Source organism: Megascapheus bottae, chromosome 25 (assembly GCF_031878675.1).
Source record: "Megascapheus bottae isolate mThoBot1 chromosome 25, mThoBot2.hap1, whole genome shotgun sequence".
NCBI classification, from domain to species: domain Eukaryota; kingdom Metazoa; phylum Chordata; class Mammalia; order Rodentia; family Geomyidae; genus Megascapheus; species Megascapheus bottae.
In genome coordinates this window covers 22,073,018-22,087,790 of record NC_143533.1, presented here as the reverse complement: position 1 = coordinate 22,087,790, position 14,773 = coordinate 22,073,018, and the positions used below count along the sequence as shown (strand labels likewise).

Below are 14,773 nucleotides of genomic sequence, written 5' to 3'. Positions count from 1 at the left end.
TCTAATTATTTTGATTTGGCCCTTAGAACAGGTCATCTTTGGGATAATCTATTGAAGCTAATCTCATATATCTGCTTCTAGATTCCTCTCCTGGCTGAAGTTTATGGTATAGAGAGAAACATTTTCAGGCTTAAGATCAATGAAGAGACTCCACTGAAACCAAGATATGAAGTTCCTGATGTCCTTACCTGTAAGCCAAATACTGTAAGGTAAGGCAAGTCACAAGGTATATTGGGTGTATCCTCAAGTTGGTTAGTTGTTTTTGTTTTGTTTTGTTCTTTTAAACTCATAACTTGAGTAGACACTTTCTATTTTTGTGTGTGTGTGTTTACAGCTATAAGCATTTGCAGAGTTAATGCTCAGTTATTTGGGAATAAGTTTGTCAGTGTTCTCTGTTATTTATTTTTGTTTTCTTCATCACTATTTGACTCATTAGCAGAGAGGCAGAACTTTGGCTCTGTTCTTCTTTGCAACAAAAACATCTATTAGGAACTGGGAGTTGGGCCTAGAGGTATAGTGCTTGCCTAGCATACATGAAGACCCGGGTTCAAGTCCTTGGTACCACATACATAGAAAAGCTAGAAGTGGTGCTGTGGCTCAAGTGGTAGAGTGCTGTCCTTGAGGAAAACCTAAGGACAGTACTCAGGCCCTGAGTTCATTCCCCAGGACTGGCAAAAAAAAAAAATCTATTAGCCAGACTTTGGAAGTAAGTAGCAGGAAAAAAACTTAATTTACAAACTCAGGCTAGCTACAGATCTCCAGAGACCTGTTTACGATAGTGAAACTTCCTTGCTTTTAGTAACTATGTGGTTAGACTAATTCAGTTTAAATATATTCTTGGAAGTCTAACATGAAATTTTCTTAGATAGCAATAAAATTATTTGTGAGTGCATCAGTGGAAAAAAAGAACAACCTATAGGGATCAAAGTATTCTGTGTGTGTGTGTATGTGTGTGTGTGTGTGTGTGTATGTGTATGTGTCCGTCCATATGTGTCTATGTGTCTGTCCCCATCTGTCCATCTACCACTTGAGCCACAACACCACTTCCAGTTTTTGAGTGGTTTACTGGAGATAAGAGTCTCTGGGAACTTTTCTGCCTGGCTGGCTTAAACCACAATCCTCAGATCTCAGCGTCCTGTGTAGCTAGGATTACAGTAGCTGACCTCTGCAGAAACATTGTTATCCAAAGTTATGAAGTATATGGTAATTATGTTCACTCCTAGCTCTATGTCACTAAAACCATGCTTTCTATGATGGCTCTCTACTGGCTAAGCTATGCTTTGTTACATAAAGACTGACTTGCAAATTGATTGCATTGAATTGCAAATCACATAAAACCATATTAAACTATAGTAAGTTATTTTTCATTTCTGATTTCTTTTCTAGTCTAATCTCGTGCTCTGGGGATACAGGCAGCCTGCTATTGGCAGATGGAGAAAGAGATCTGAAGTGTCACATCCTAGCAAATCCATTCAAGATAGAGTTGATATCTGAGAAAGAAGTTGTGATCAGCATAAATTCCCTAGGCCAGTTATATTTTGAGCACCTACAGATTCCTCGTAAACAAAGGTATTTTACATCATGTGTTAACGAATTCTGGTTGAGAATACCAGTTGCCTAAAATCACAACAAATCATTTTAGAAAGTGGATTTCCTGTAGTCAGATATGGTGTGTACACTTGTAAAGCAACGTTCAAAAGGCCTGGGTAGGGATGATTATCAATTTGAGGCCATCATAGGCCTGCTGCAGGAAATATAGTAAGACCCTGCCTCAGAAATAGGTCAGAAGGGGCCGGGAATTTGGCCTAGTGGTAAGAGTGCTTGCCTAGCATGAACAAAAACCCAGGTTTGATTCCTTGGTACCACATATATAGAAAAAGCCGGAAGTGCTGCTGTGGCTCAAGTGAAAGAGCACTAGGCCTTGAGAAAGCCCACAGATAGTGCTCAGGCCCTGAATTCAAGCCCCAGGATTGGAAAACAAACAAACAAACAGACTGTTGGACACCAGTGACTCACGCCTGTTATCCCAGCTACTCAAGAGGCTGAGATCTGAAGATCATAGTTCAAAGCCAGCCTGGGCAGGAAAGGCCATGAGACTCTCATTTTCAATTAACCATCAAAAATCCAGAAATAGCGTTGTGGCTCAAGTAGTAGGGTTGACCTTGGGCTTAAGAGCTCAGGGATGGCGCCCAGGCCCAGAGTTCAAGCCCTGCAAGTGAAAAAAAAAAATTGTTTTTCTGAGTTGGGTATGCTGCTACACACTTATTAATGCTCCTCATTAGCTAGGATTACAGGCATGAGCCACCAGCTAGGGAGACTCTTACCTCCAGTTAACCACCAGAAAACTGGAATGGTGCTGTGGCTTAACGTGGTAAGCCTTGAGCTGAAGAGCTCCAAGGATAGCACCTAGGCCCAGAGTTCAAGCCCCACAACCACCAAAAAATAATAATAATAATAATAATGTGTATGTAAAGATAAACTTGATAACCTTTCCAGAAGTCTAGATGGTGCTATTGTGTACTAGGATAGCAATGAGTTAATGAAAACTTGGTTTTATGTGGTATAACTTTGCTTTGCCAAAATATCACAAACATATGTTGCATTTGTTTGTGTGTCTGTTGATTTGTGTTTTGAGGCAGTTTTGTCTTGTTCTGTAGCCCAGGCTCACCTCAGAATCTCTATCCTGCTGCACACTCCTGTTGAGTGCTGAGACTACAGATAGCACCATCACACCTGACTCACGTTACATTTACGATAAAAAAATAACTGATAATAGCTCTTTTAAAGATCTAACAAGGAAATCTAGATACATCTACATATGTAAAAGAAACTATTGGTTTGGGGTCATCATTAGTGTTTAATTCTATAAACTTACTTTAATTTTATAGTGATGTTCTATTTACCAAGTGAGAGGATATGATTTATGAAGACTTAAAAGCAGAAATGAGAATCTGTCATTCAAAAGAATCCTGTCCTTCCCATCAAATGACACAGCTTTACTTGTATTCCAACAGAGCTACTACTGAAAAACAGGAGGAGGGATCTGCTGATGCCTCTCAGGTAATATAAGTTTGAGCAATTGACCTCTGTCATCTTTACCACACATGGCATGGAATGAGTTTTGTCCTCCCTTCTTCATGTAAATGGTATTACCTATCTTTTGCTCACCTTACCAATTTGTTGGTTCTTTCATCCATTTGTTCATGAATACAACAAATCCTAGACCTATCCTCATGGAAACATAGAATCTTCTAAAAAAGACTGACATTGACTAAGCATTGGGAATGCATGAGAAATTTTACAAAAGGGTGCTATAGGAGAATACAGGAACCTGACCAAGATGAGGGTATGGAAAGCCCTTCTGAAGGAAATAACATTAGTATTAGTATAATGTATTGGTATAATTATCCAGTCAAAAGAAGGAGTGGAGCCCAACACAGTGTTTCATGACTACAATCCGAACTACGCAGGAGGTTAGGATCTAGACGATCACTGTTCAAAGCCAGCCAGTCAGAAAAGACAAGACTCAGTTGCTAGCAAAACCAGGCTGGCAATGTGACTCAAGTAATAGAGTGTCATCTGTGAGTGAATGAGTGGATTCAAACTGTGGTGTCAGCACACAAAAAAGGAAGGAAGTAAAGAAGAAAGGAAAAAAACTTTATATAAATACATCATATATTTCTATTTCTTTTAGCTGAAGAAAATAATAAAGGGAAAGGAGGCATGACATAGCTAGAGATTTAGACAATAACTGTTTTGTAGAGAAAGTAATAATTACTTTATTTAACAAGTATTTGTTGAGGCCCTTCTATATGCCAGGAATTTTTTTTTTTTTTTGCCAGTCCTGGGCTTGGGCTCAGGGCCTGAGCACTGTCCTTGGACTTTCTCAAGGCTAGCACTCTACCACTTGAGCCTCAGCACCTCTCCTGGCTTTTTGCTATGTATGTGGTACCAAGGAATCAAACCCGGGTCTTCGTGCATGCTAGGCAAGCACTCTACCACTAGACCAAACTCCCGGCCTATTCAAGGAATTTTTGATTCATCATTGAACAAATTCAAGTTCCCCCATTATCTGCAGCATGACTTTTTTTTCTTTTTTTTTTTTTTTGCCAGCCTGGGGCTTGAACTCAGGGACTGAACACTATCCTTGGGTTTTCCTCAAGGTTAGCACTCTACCACTTGAACTACAGCACCATTTTCAGCTTTTTCTATGTGTGTGAGTACGTGGTACCGAGGAATTGAACCTAGGTCTTCATGCATGATAGGCAAGCACTCTTCTACTATGCCAAACTCCCATCCCTGCAGCATGACTTTGAAGTCACATTAATCTTTTTGAGTTTATTCTAAGAACATAGAAAAGCTATAGAAAGATTTTAAGCAGCAGGAATATAGATTTTTTCTTTATGTGTTTATTTATTTGTTTGTTGTGTGTGTGTGTATGTACAAGCGTACTTTTACTGGAGCTTAAACTCAGGGCCTCATACTCTGCTTAGCTTTTCTGCCTCAGTTTGGTGCTCTACCACTAGAGCCACATATACATTTCTGCATTTTGTTGGTTACTTAGAGATAAGGATTTCTCAGATTTTTCTGTGCAGGCTGACTTATTAAGTGTTCTGAGATTATATGCCAGTCTTCACAAAGGTGAACTTGAAGCCAGGCTTGGTGGCTCATGCCTATAATCTTAGCTACTCAGGTGGCTGAGATCTGGGCATCAAGGTTCAAAGGCAGCCTGGCACTAAAATCCATGAGACTCTTATCTCCAATTAACCACCAGAAAACCGGAAGTGGCACTGTGGCTCAAGGGGTAGGATGGTAGCCTTGAGCTGAAGAGCTCAGGGACAGCACCCTCAGGCCCAGAGTTCAAGCCCCACAATGGACCAAAAAAAAAAAAAAGATGAACTTTGGTTGAGCTGAGGGCATAGTTCAAATGATAGAGTTCTTGCCTAGCAAGAGCAAGGCCCTAGGCTCAATCCATAGTACTGTAAACAAAACCACCAAAACAACCAAAATCTTTTTCATTTTCTCATTTTTTTTTTCCCATTCTGGGACTTGAACGCAGGTCCTGAGCACTGTTCTTGGGCTTTTGCAAGGCTAGAGCTCTACCACTTGAGCTTTTTCTTTTTTTCTTTTTTTTTTTTTTGCCAGTCCTGGGCTTGAGCTCAGGGCCTGACCACTGTCCTTGGACTTTCTCAAGTCTAGAGCTCTACCACTTGAGCCTCAGCACCACTTCCGGCTTTTTTTTCCCTATGTAATGTGGTACCGAGGAATCGAACCTGGGTCTTCATGCATGCTAGGCAAGCACTTTAACCACTAGGCCAAACTCCCGGCCCCACTTGAGCTTTTTCTACGAATGCAGTACCAAGGAATCAAACCCAGCTATTCGTGCCTGCTAGGCAAGCACTTTGCCACTAGGCCACACTCCTGGTCCTTTCTCAGGTTTTTTTGTTGTTGTTGCTTTTTTTACAAACCTAAATTAGATTTGCTATTGTTACAATTTTTTTGTTGCAATTTCTAAACTCACTTTATTCTTCTTTTCTGTCAGGAAAGTCAAGAGGATCTAGGCCTATGGGAAGAGAAATTCGGAAATTTTGTAGATGTCAAAGCCAATGGTAAATGTCAGTGCCAATAATGCTATGATATTACAACAAACCATTCTGAATTTGCTAAACTTGTCTAAAAGTCTCTTGAGGATTTGCATTATAGCTCAGTGGTAGAGTGCCTACCTTGTATGAGGTCCTGGATTTCATTCTTAGTACTAATTAGATAGACAAGCAGATAGTCCTGAAAAGTTAATTAAGCTTTGGCAACCTAAAACAAGTGACTTCAGTAAAGTGAACAGAAATCTCAGATTTATGTTTCCTGTCCTTGCAGTAAAGTGACTCTGTCTTTAGTCAACAGTGTTAAAAGCACAGGCCACTTAGAGCTTCCATTCTCACAAAAGAGCTGAGTCCATTACTCTGCTGCACTGTCCAGTAGAGGAGACAGAGATACTGCCTTTGGTTTTCATGAAAGTCAAGTGATAGCGGGGTGCTGGTGGCTCACGCCTGTAATCCTAGTTATTCAGGAGGCTGAGATCTGAGGATTGAGGTTCAAAGCTAGTCCGGACTCTAAAGAACCTGAGACTCTTATTTCCAGTTAATCTCTAGAAAACGGGAAGTGGGGCTGTGGCTCAACGGGTAAGGAAGTAGCCTTGAGCTGAAGAGCTCAGGGACCAATGCCCAGGCCCAGGGGTAGGGCCGTAGCCTTGAGCTGAAGAGCTCAGGGACAGCTCTGAGGCCCAGATTTCAAGCTCCATGATCGACAATAAATGAAAGAAAGAAAGAAAGAAAAAGAAAGAAAGGAAGGAAGGAAGGAAGGAAGGAAGGAAGGAAGGAAGGAAGGAAGGAAGGAAGGAAAGAAAACCAAGTGATAAGAAACCAAATTCTAGACTTCATCAGTTCTAAAGTTCTCAACCCTTGCTTGTCATTCATATAGGTGTCACTTGTCCATCTGACATTTTTCACTAACTGAAGTATTTGGAGGCTGGGAATGGAGTTTGTCTCATGATATTTTTGTGATTAGAGAAACAGTTTTTCTTTCTTCCTCCATGCCCTTGGTAAAAAAAAGCTTTCCTGACTCCTTGAGGAAGCCCTGTTCTCATCACATGATACTACTTATATATAAAAGAGGGCAAGAGAACTGCAACAGATGCTGATGCCATTGACGCACGTCTATAATCCTAACTACTCAGGAGGAGAGATCTGAGGATCAAGGTTCAGAGCCAGCCCAGAAAGGTTCATGAGACTCTTGTGGCTCTGGGGCTCAAGTGATAGAGTGCTAGCCTTGAGCACAAAGAAGCTCAGGGACAAGCCTTGGGACAAAACAACAACAAAAACTGCAGCACATAGCTATGTGCTGCACGGGCCATGTAACTAATAAGTCACTAGATCTTTGCATTATACATACATTTCTGTATCTCAGCAATACCTGAACTTAACATCTTACAGAATCAGTATATAACATTTGCTAATTGACTGGGGCAAACTTGGGTCTCTCTACTTTTTGGTCTGGTCATCTTGCTATAATATAATTAACTGAATTTCCTGAATTGATTGTCTTACTGAGAAGCCAAAACACAGTCACTGTCCTGATCTCTATAGGTCCCACCTCCATTGGTTTGGATTTCTCTTTGCATGGATTTGAACATCTTTATGGGATTCCACAACATGCAGAATCACACCGACTTAAAAATACTAAGTAAGTGGGCAGAAGGAATGGTTCAAGTGATAGAGTGACTGCATAACAAGCAGAAATCCCTAAGTTCAAACATCAGTATTGCCTAAAATAATAAAATTATTTTTTGTTGTTTTTGTTAGTTGTGAGGCTTGAATTCAGGGCCCTGGTGATATGCCTGAGCTCTTTTTGTTGAAGGCTAGTGCTCTACCACTTTAAGCCACAGTGAACTTCCAGTTTTCTGGTGGTTAACTGGTTAATTATGATTAAGAGTATCATAGCCTTGGGGTTGGGAATGTGCTCATCTAGCACGCATGAAGTGCTCTGCTACTTGAACCACAGCACCACTTCCAGCTTTTTCTGTGTATGTGGTACCGAGAAATCCAACCCAGGGCTTTGTGCGTGGGAGGTGAGCACTGTACCACTAGGCTCCTCTCCCAGCCCCTTGAGACTTTTTTTTTTGGTGGGTCATGTGTTTGAAATCAGCCTGGGTGCTATCCCTGAGCTCTTCAGCTCGAGGCTACAGCCCTACCCTTGAGACAAGCCCCACTTCCCATTTTCCAGAGGTTAACTGGAGGTAAGAACCTCAGGTTCTTTTATGCCCGAGCTGGCTTTGAACCTTGATCCTCAGATATCAGCCCCTGAATAGCCAGGATTACAGGCGTGAGCCAATGTGCCCGGCCCATGAGACTCATCTCCAAATAACCATCAGAAAACCAGAAATGAAGCTATGGCTCAATGTGGTCGAGCAATAACCTTGAGCTGAAGAGGTCAAGAATAGCACTCAGGTCCACAGTTCAAACCCCACCACTGACTAAAAAAAGAAATAATAATATATGTATGTTGGTGATTGATCCTAATCTTATTTGTGTTTCAGGGATGGAGATGCTTATCGTCTTTATAATCTGGACATCTATGGATATCAAATATATAGCAAAACAGGAATTTATGGCTCAGTACCATATCTGCTGGCACACAAACTGGGCAGAACTATAGGCATTTTCTGGCTGAATGCCTCTGAAACACTGGTGGAGATCAACACAGAGCCTGAAGTAGAGGTGAGCCATGAATCATGGCTACATGCCATACTTACAGAAGAAACAACGTCATTACATTATATTTATAGCTCTTTTATTCCCTAGTGGTATTTCTCTGTCATGGGAGCTTTTTTTTTTTTTTTTTTTTGCCAGTCCTGGGCTTGAGCTCAGGGCCTGAGCACTGTCCTTGGACTTTCTCAAGGCTAGAGCTCTACCACTTGAGCCTCAGCACCACTTCTGGCTTTTTTCTATATGTGGTACCGAGGAATTGAACCCGGGTCTTCATGCATGCTAGGCAAGCACTTTAACCACTAGGCCAAACTCCTGGCCTCATGGGAGCTTTATACTGGATTCGGTGATGATCAGTATTGTCTACTAAAGGAACAAACTTATGTATAATCCAGTGCTGTGGGTCAGATTTTCTCAAATTTTTTATTCCATTCTTTTCTCAGTACACATTTACCCAGATGGGCCCAACTGCTGCTAAACAAAAGGTCAGACCTCGAACAGACGTGTGCTGGATGTCAGAAAGTGGAATCATTGATGTTTTCCTGTTGACAGGGCCGACACCTTCTGACGTTTTCAAACAGTACTCGTACCTTACAGGTATTTGCATGTAGAAGTGTCACTTCCTAGTGTTTTCTCTGCCTCATACATTCTCATGGTAAGCTAACATTTACTCCACGTACGTAAATATCTGGACAGCTTACCCCAAAGCACTGTGGATAGGAAGCATTCCTCCTTCCATCATGGCATCAACTTAGCTAAAAATTACGCTGGATCTAGAACTGTCTTTTCCCTAATCCCCAGTACTTGCTATCTGCCTCCCTTGTTATTTGCCCTTAACTCAAATGACTAATACCCCAACCTGAATATTCTACTAGCTTTAGCAATAAAGCCTTTTATTTTAAGAATACTGCAGCCCTCGGGGCCGGGAGTTTGGCCTAGTGGTTAAAGTGCTTGCCTAGCATGCATGAAGACCCCGGTTCGATTCCTTGGTACCACATACATAGAAAAAAAAGCCAGAAGTGGTGCTGTGGCTCAAGTGGTAGAGCTCTAGCCTTGAGAAAGTCCAAGGACAGTGCTCAGGCCCTGAGCTCAAGCCCAGGACTGGCAAAAAAAAAAAAAAAAAAGAATACTGCAGCCCTTAGCAAGGCACGGTGGTTCACGTCTATAATCCTAGCTACTCAGGAGGCTGAGGTCTGAGGATCAATGTTCAAAGCCAGCCTGGACACAAAAGAACCTAACCGTCTTATCTCTAATTAATCTCTAAAAAAATGGAAAGTGGGGCTTGACTCAAGGGTAGAGTGGTAGCCTTGAGCGGAAGAGCTCAGGGACAGCACCCAGGCCAAGTTCAAGCCCCATAATCCACCAAAAAGCAAAAAACAGAAAAAACAATACAGCATTCCTTTCACTAATAATAGAAATAAGACAAACCTGTCTACTTTTACCACTGCTATTCAACATTATGTCAGAATTTCTAACCAGACCAATTAGTAAGAATAAGAAATAATAGCCAGGCCGGGAGTTTGGCCTAGTGGTTAAAGTGCTTGCCTAACATGCATGAAGACCCGGGTTCGATTCCTTGGTACCACATACATAGAAAAAAGCCAGAAGTGGTGCTGAGGCTCAAGTGGTAGAGCTCTAGCCTTGAGAAAGTCCAAGGACAGTGCTCAAGCCCTGAGCTCAAGCCCAGGACTGGCAAAAAAAAAATCGGGGGGAGGGAAACGAGTACCAAGACATGTGAAAGGGTATCAATATATGTGAATTAATGCACCTTCTATCTGGCAAATATCATGTAACCCTTTTACTAATTACAATAAAAAAAAAATAAAAAAAAGAGGAAAAAAAAAAAAAAAAAGAAATAATAGCCAGATGTCTCATGCCTGTAATCCTAGCTACTCAGAAAGCCGAGATCTGAGATTTGCAGTTTGAACCTAGCCCAAGCAGGAAAGTCCATGGGACTCTTTTTTTTTTTTTTTTGCCAGCCATGAGGCTTGAACTCAGGGCCTGAGCTCTGTCCTTGAACTTTTCTCAAGGCTAGTGCTCTACCACTTGAGCCTTAGCATCACTTCCAGCCTTTTTCTATGTATGTGGTACTGAGGAATTGAACCCGGGTCTTTGTGCATGCTAGGCAGGCACTCTACCACTAGGCCAAACTCCCGGCCCTCCATGAGACTCTTTTTTTTTATTGTAATTAGTAAAAGGGTTACATGATATTTGCCAGATAGAAGGTGCATTAATTCACATACATTGATACCCTTTCACATGTCTTGGTACCCATTACCCTCCCCCCCACACCCCCACCCATCTTGGTTTTCCCCCCTTCCCTATCAAATTTCAAATAACCAAATACAAATAAATTCAATATATCAGATAACAAAGTGAGATACTGTAACACTATGAGATAACCAAGGGACAGCAAAGGAGATGAGAGACAACATAGTACATTAAGGACAACAAGACTCTTATCTTCAATAAATTACTCAGAAAAAGCAGAAGTGGAGCTGTGACTCAACTGTGCTTCATTTATTAGCTATTAATACCCAACAAAAAATAAATTAATAAAACATTTTTGTTTACAGTACTATCCAGTTCTGGGAAATAATTTTGTATTATTTCTTTCATAATTCTTTCATTTTCCTCTTTCTGCTGTATATAATCTCTTTTCTTTTTTTGCCAATCTGCTAAGTAATTTCCTCTTCCAATCCTCCCATTTATGTTACATTATTTTTCATGTCTAGGTATAATTTCTTCCTTCCTTCCTTTCTTTCTTTCTTTCTTTTTTGCCAGTCCTGGTCTTGAGCTCAGGGCCTGAGCACTGTCCTTGGACATTTTTCAAAGCTAGAGCTCTACCACTTGAGCCTCAGCACCACTTCCAGCTTTTTTCTATGTATGTGGAACGGAGGAATCAAACCTGGGCCTTCGTGCATGCTTAGGCAAGCACTCTACCACTAGGCCAAACTCCCAGCCCTCTTTCTTTCTTTTTAAACTATCTTTTTGTCTTTTCTTTTTTGGTATTGAAAATTGAACCTAGGACATTGAACTTGCTAGGCAAGCACTTTACCACTGAGCTACATCTTAGCCCTAAGTGTAATTTCTTATCCTCGGATTTTTCTTTGCTTTGAGTAACTCATACTTGTTATTAAATGATCATTATTATTGTAATGCTCAATGGGATGGTAATTCACACAGCTATAATCTTTCAGGCACACAATGCATGCCCCCTCTCTTCTCTTTGGGGTACCACCAGTGTCGTTGGAACTATGATGATGAGCAGGATGTAAAAGCAGTGGATGCAGGATTTGATGAGCATGACATTCCTTATGACGTCATGTGGCTGGACATTGAGCATACTGAGGGCAAGCGGTATTTCACTTGGGACAAGAAAAGATTCCCAAACCCCAAAAGAATGCAAGAGCTGCTCAGAAACAAAAAACGGAAGGTAATCTTTGTCAATATTTTGAAGCTTCTGATGATAAAGCTTTTTGGAATTATTTTAAATCTGGGCTGGGAGCATGATCTCTACCACTAGGTAGAGTGCTTGCCTAGCATGCATGAAGCCCTGCACTAGCACTCTGCCACTTGAGTGACAGTGCCACTTCTGGCTTTTTCTGTGTATGTGATACCAAAGAATCAAACCCAGGGCTTTGTGCATGCTAGACAAGCACTCTACCACTAGGCTGTGCTCCCAGCCCATGTTTAACATCATTTTCTGTTTTATGCTTGCTTTGATCAATGTCAGCTTATCCTCTAATTATCTAGGATGCAGGAACCTTGCCTGTTTAACACCCAGCATTCCAGACAGTAAAAGCTTAATAAATGCCATTGTAAGAACATATACAGTTAGGCAGCAATAATCACAAAAGAGAACTAGCCTGGTTATGATACTAATTTTATTTATTTTTTATTTATTTATTTATTTATTTATTTTATTTTTGGCCCCTTTCTCTTTCTGGCCCGGCTCGCTCCGGCCCCGCTCGCTCCCGCCCGGCTAGGCCCTCTTTCTAGCTCAGGCCCAGCTCGCTCCACCCCCGCTCGCTCTGGCCCCGCTTGCTTCCGCCCGGCTCAGGCTCCAGCTTGCTCTTGGCCCCGCTCGCTCCGGCCCGGCCCTGCTCCTGGCCCCGCTCGCTCCAGCCCGGGTCGCTCCCGCACGCTCCGGCCCTGGCTTGCTCCGGCCCCTTCTCGCTCTGGCCCCGCTCGCTCCGGCCTCGCTGGCTCTGCTTCGGCTCGCTCCCGCACGCTCCGGTCCTGCTCGCTCCGGCCCCGCTCGCTCCGGCCACCACTCGGTTGGGCTCTGTTCACTTCAGCTCAGCTCGCTTCTTTCGCTCTCTGTCGCCATCGCAGTCTTTGTCTCTGCCACTTTTCCGGTTTGGTTGTGTCTCGTCTCTGCCACTTCCGGCTTGGTTGTGTATGTGGGATACCGAGGAATCGAACCCGGGTCTTTGTGCATGCTAGTCAAGCACTTTAACCGCTAGGCCAAACTCCCGGGCCCGATACTAATTTTTTAAGTACATGTTAAGAGTATAGAGTTTTACTTATGTCTGAAATATTTCAATGTGAATTACAGTTGTTTTCTGAGTAAAAGTAGAACCCACAACCTGATATAACGCATATATTTGTATTTGGTTATCTGAAATTGGATAGGGAACGGGGGGAGGGAGGGGGGAACAAGATGAGGGGTGGGGGAGGGGGGAAGGGAAATGGGGACCATGACATGTGAAAGGGTATCAATGTGTGGGAATTAAGGCACCATTTATCTGGCAAATATCATGTAACCCTTCTATTAATTACAATAAAAATTATATTTAAAAAAAAAGTAGAACCCACAAATTATGGTGCAAACATTATACACTGACAGAATCTTGAACTCTTTGCATCCTGATAGCTCGTAGTCATCAGTGATCCACACGTCAAGGTGGATCCTGAGTATTCAGTATATGCCAAGGCCAAAGAGCAGGGCTTCTTTGTGAGGAATCCAGAAGGGGGCAACTTTGAAGGAATATGCTGGCCTGGTAAGTTCACTGTCCACACTTGGTATTTCCACTTCTTTACTCCCAATTAATCAAGTTACGTGGCTATCATTCTTATAGATGGAACTATGTGTGTGAAAACGTGTGTGTGTGGCCGGGAGTTTGGCCCAGTGGTAGAGCGCTAGCCTAGCATGCACGAAGACCTGGGTTCTATTCCTCGGTACCACATACATAAAAAAAAGCTGAAAGTGGTGCTGAGGCTCAAGTGGTAGAGCTCTAGCCTTGAGAAAGTCCAAGGACAGTGCTCAGGCCCTGAGCCCAAGCCCAGGACTGGCAAAAAAACAAAAACAAAAACGTGTGTGTGTATGTTGTGTATATGTGCGTGTTTTACTGCGGTTTGAACTTAGAGCTTCACACTTGCTAGGCAGGCACTCCTTTCTCTTTCTCTCTCTCCCCCGCCTTCTCTCTCCCTTTCTCTCCCTCCCTCTCCTCTTGTCCTGGGACTTGAACTCAGGGTCTGGGTATTGTCTCCGAGCTTATTTTGCTAAAAGGCTAGTACTCTGCCACTTGAGCCACAGTGCCACTTTCAGCTTTTTTTGTGTACTGAGGAATCAAATCCAGGGCTTCATGCATGCTAGGCAAGTACTCTACCACTAGGCCAACTTCCCAGCCAACTGTTCACTCTTTCAGCCAAACAGATGGTATGATTTTCTTAGATATCTTTTATTACATCTTAGAAAATAAGCTTTATTAGTGATTGAATGAATAAATAAAAATAAGCCTTTGTGACATCCTGTTTCTATAAACAAATAGAAGAAGTAAGGAATGAGAGGGAAGAAAAAGTGTCACTCATATGGACTATTCTTTGTACTGCTAGCCCATAATTTTGTCTTCGCCTTCCCAGCGTGGCCTCAGCTGCCTCTGGCACCCATTGATTTTTTTTTTTCATTTTGAAAGTTATTAGCCTTAGGGGAAAAAAAAAACACCCCAAGGACAACAGGAAACGATCCCTTGATAATAAATCCACGCACTTCAGAGAAAAGTTGATGCCTTTCTTTCCTTGCCTTGAGTCACTTGAACAAGTTTCTCTGTTCAAGTCCAGCAGGTCACAAGCATACTTGCCATCTGCCTAAGGGATCCATATGAATGTTTATTCCCCTGGACCTCTGGCATTAATGATCTAGATAGTTAACACTGGAGTCTAGCACCACCTTTATTCACTTTTTATTTTTTTGGTGCCATGAGGAATTGAATTTAGCATCTTACATATGGTAGGCATTTACTGTATCAATTTGAGCTACAACCCCACTCATTTTACTTATTTTTTGTTTGTTTTGATATAAGGTCTTTTAAATTTGCCTGGGCTGACATCAAATTTTGATCCTCCTATCTGTTTCCTAAGTATCTGGAATTATAGGCATGTGCCACTAGGCTGGCTTTCACTCACTTTTGCAGTTATCTTTTGTGTTTGATGTAAGGTGATTACTCAGCTTTGACATGTGATATCTTTTTTTTTAATTTAATTTTATTGTTGGAGTAATGTATAGAGTG

The 14,773-nt window shown here is 42.0% G+C and overlaps 1 protein-coding gene across 5 annotated transcripts in view; it reads left to right on the top strand.

Annotated features, from left to right (window-relative positions):
* Ganc (glucosidase alpha, neutral C) overlaps positions 1-14,773 on the top strand; it is a 45,199-nt gene that overhangs the window by 8,015 nt on the left and 22,411 nt on the right. For 2 of the 5 annotated variants that reach the window (XM_090318537.1, XM_090318536.1), the window contains exons 5-12: positions 82-209; positions 3,015-3,060; positions 5,543-5,609; positions 7,140-7,236; positions 8,090-8,270; positions 8,702-8,855; positions 11,459-11,694; positions 13,138-13,264. In XM_090318537.1, coding sequence (XP_090174663.1) covers positions 82-209; positions 3,015-3,060; positions 5,543-5,609; positions 7,140-7,236; positions 8,090-8,270; positions 8,702-8,855; positions 11,459-11,694; positions 13,138-13,264 — 1,036 coding nt within the window. Of the gene's footprint in view, positions 1-81; positions 210-1,386; positions 1,570-3,014; positions 3,061-5,542; positions 5,610-7,139; positions 7,237-8,089; positions 8,271-8,701; positions 8,856-11,458; positions 11,695-13,137; positions 13,265-14,773 lie in introns of those variants that run through there. The other 3 variants (XM_090318540.1, XM_090318539.1, XM_090318538.1) reach the window with 3 other exon arrangements.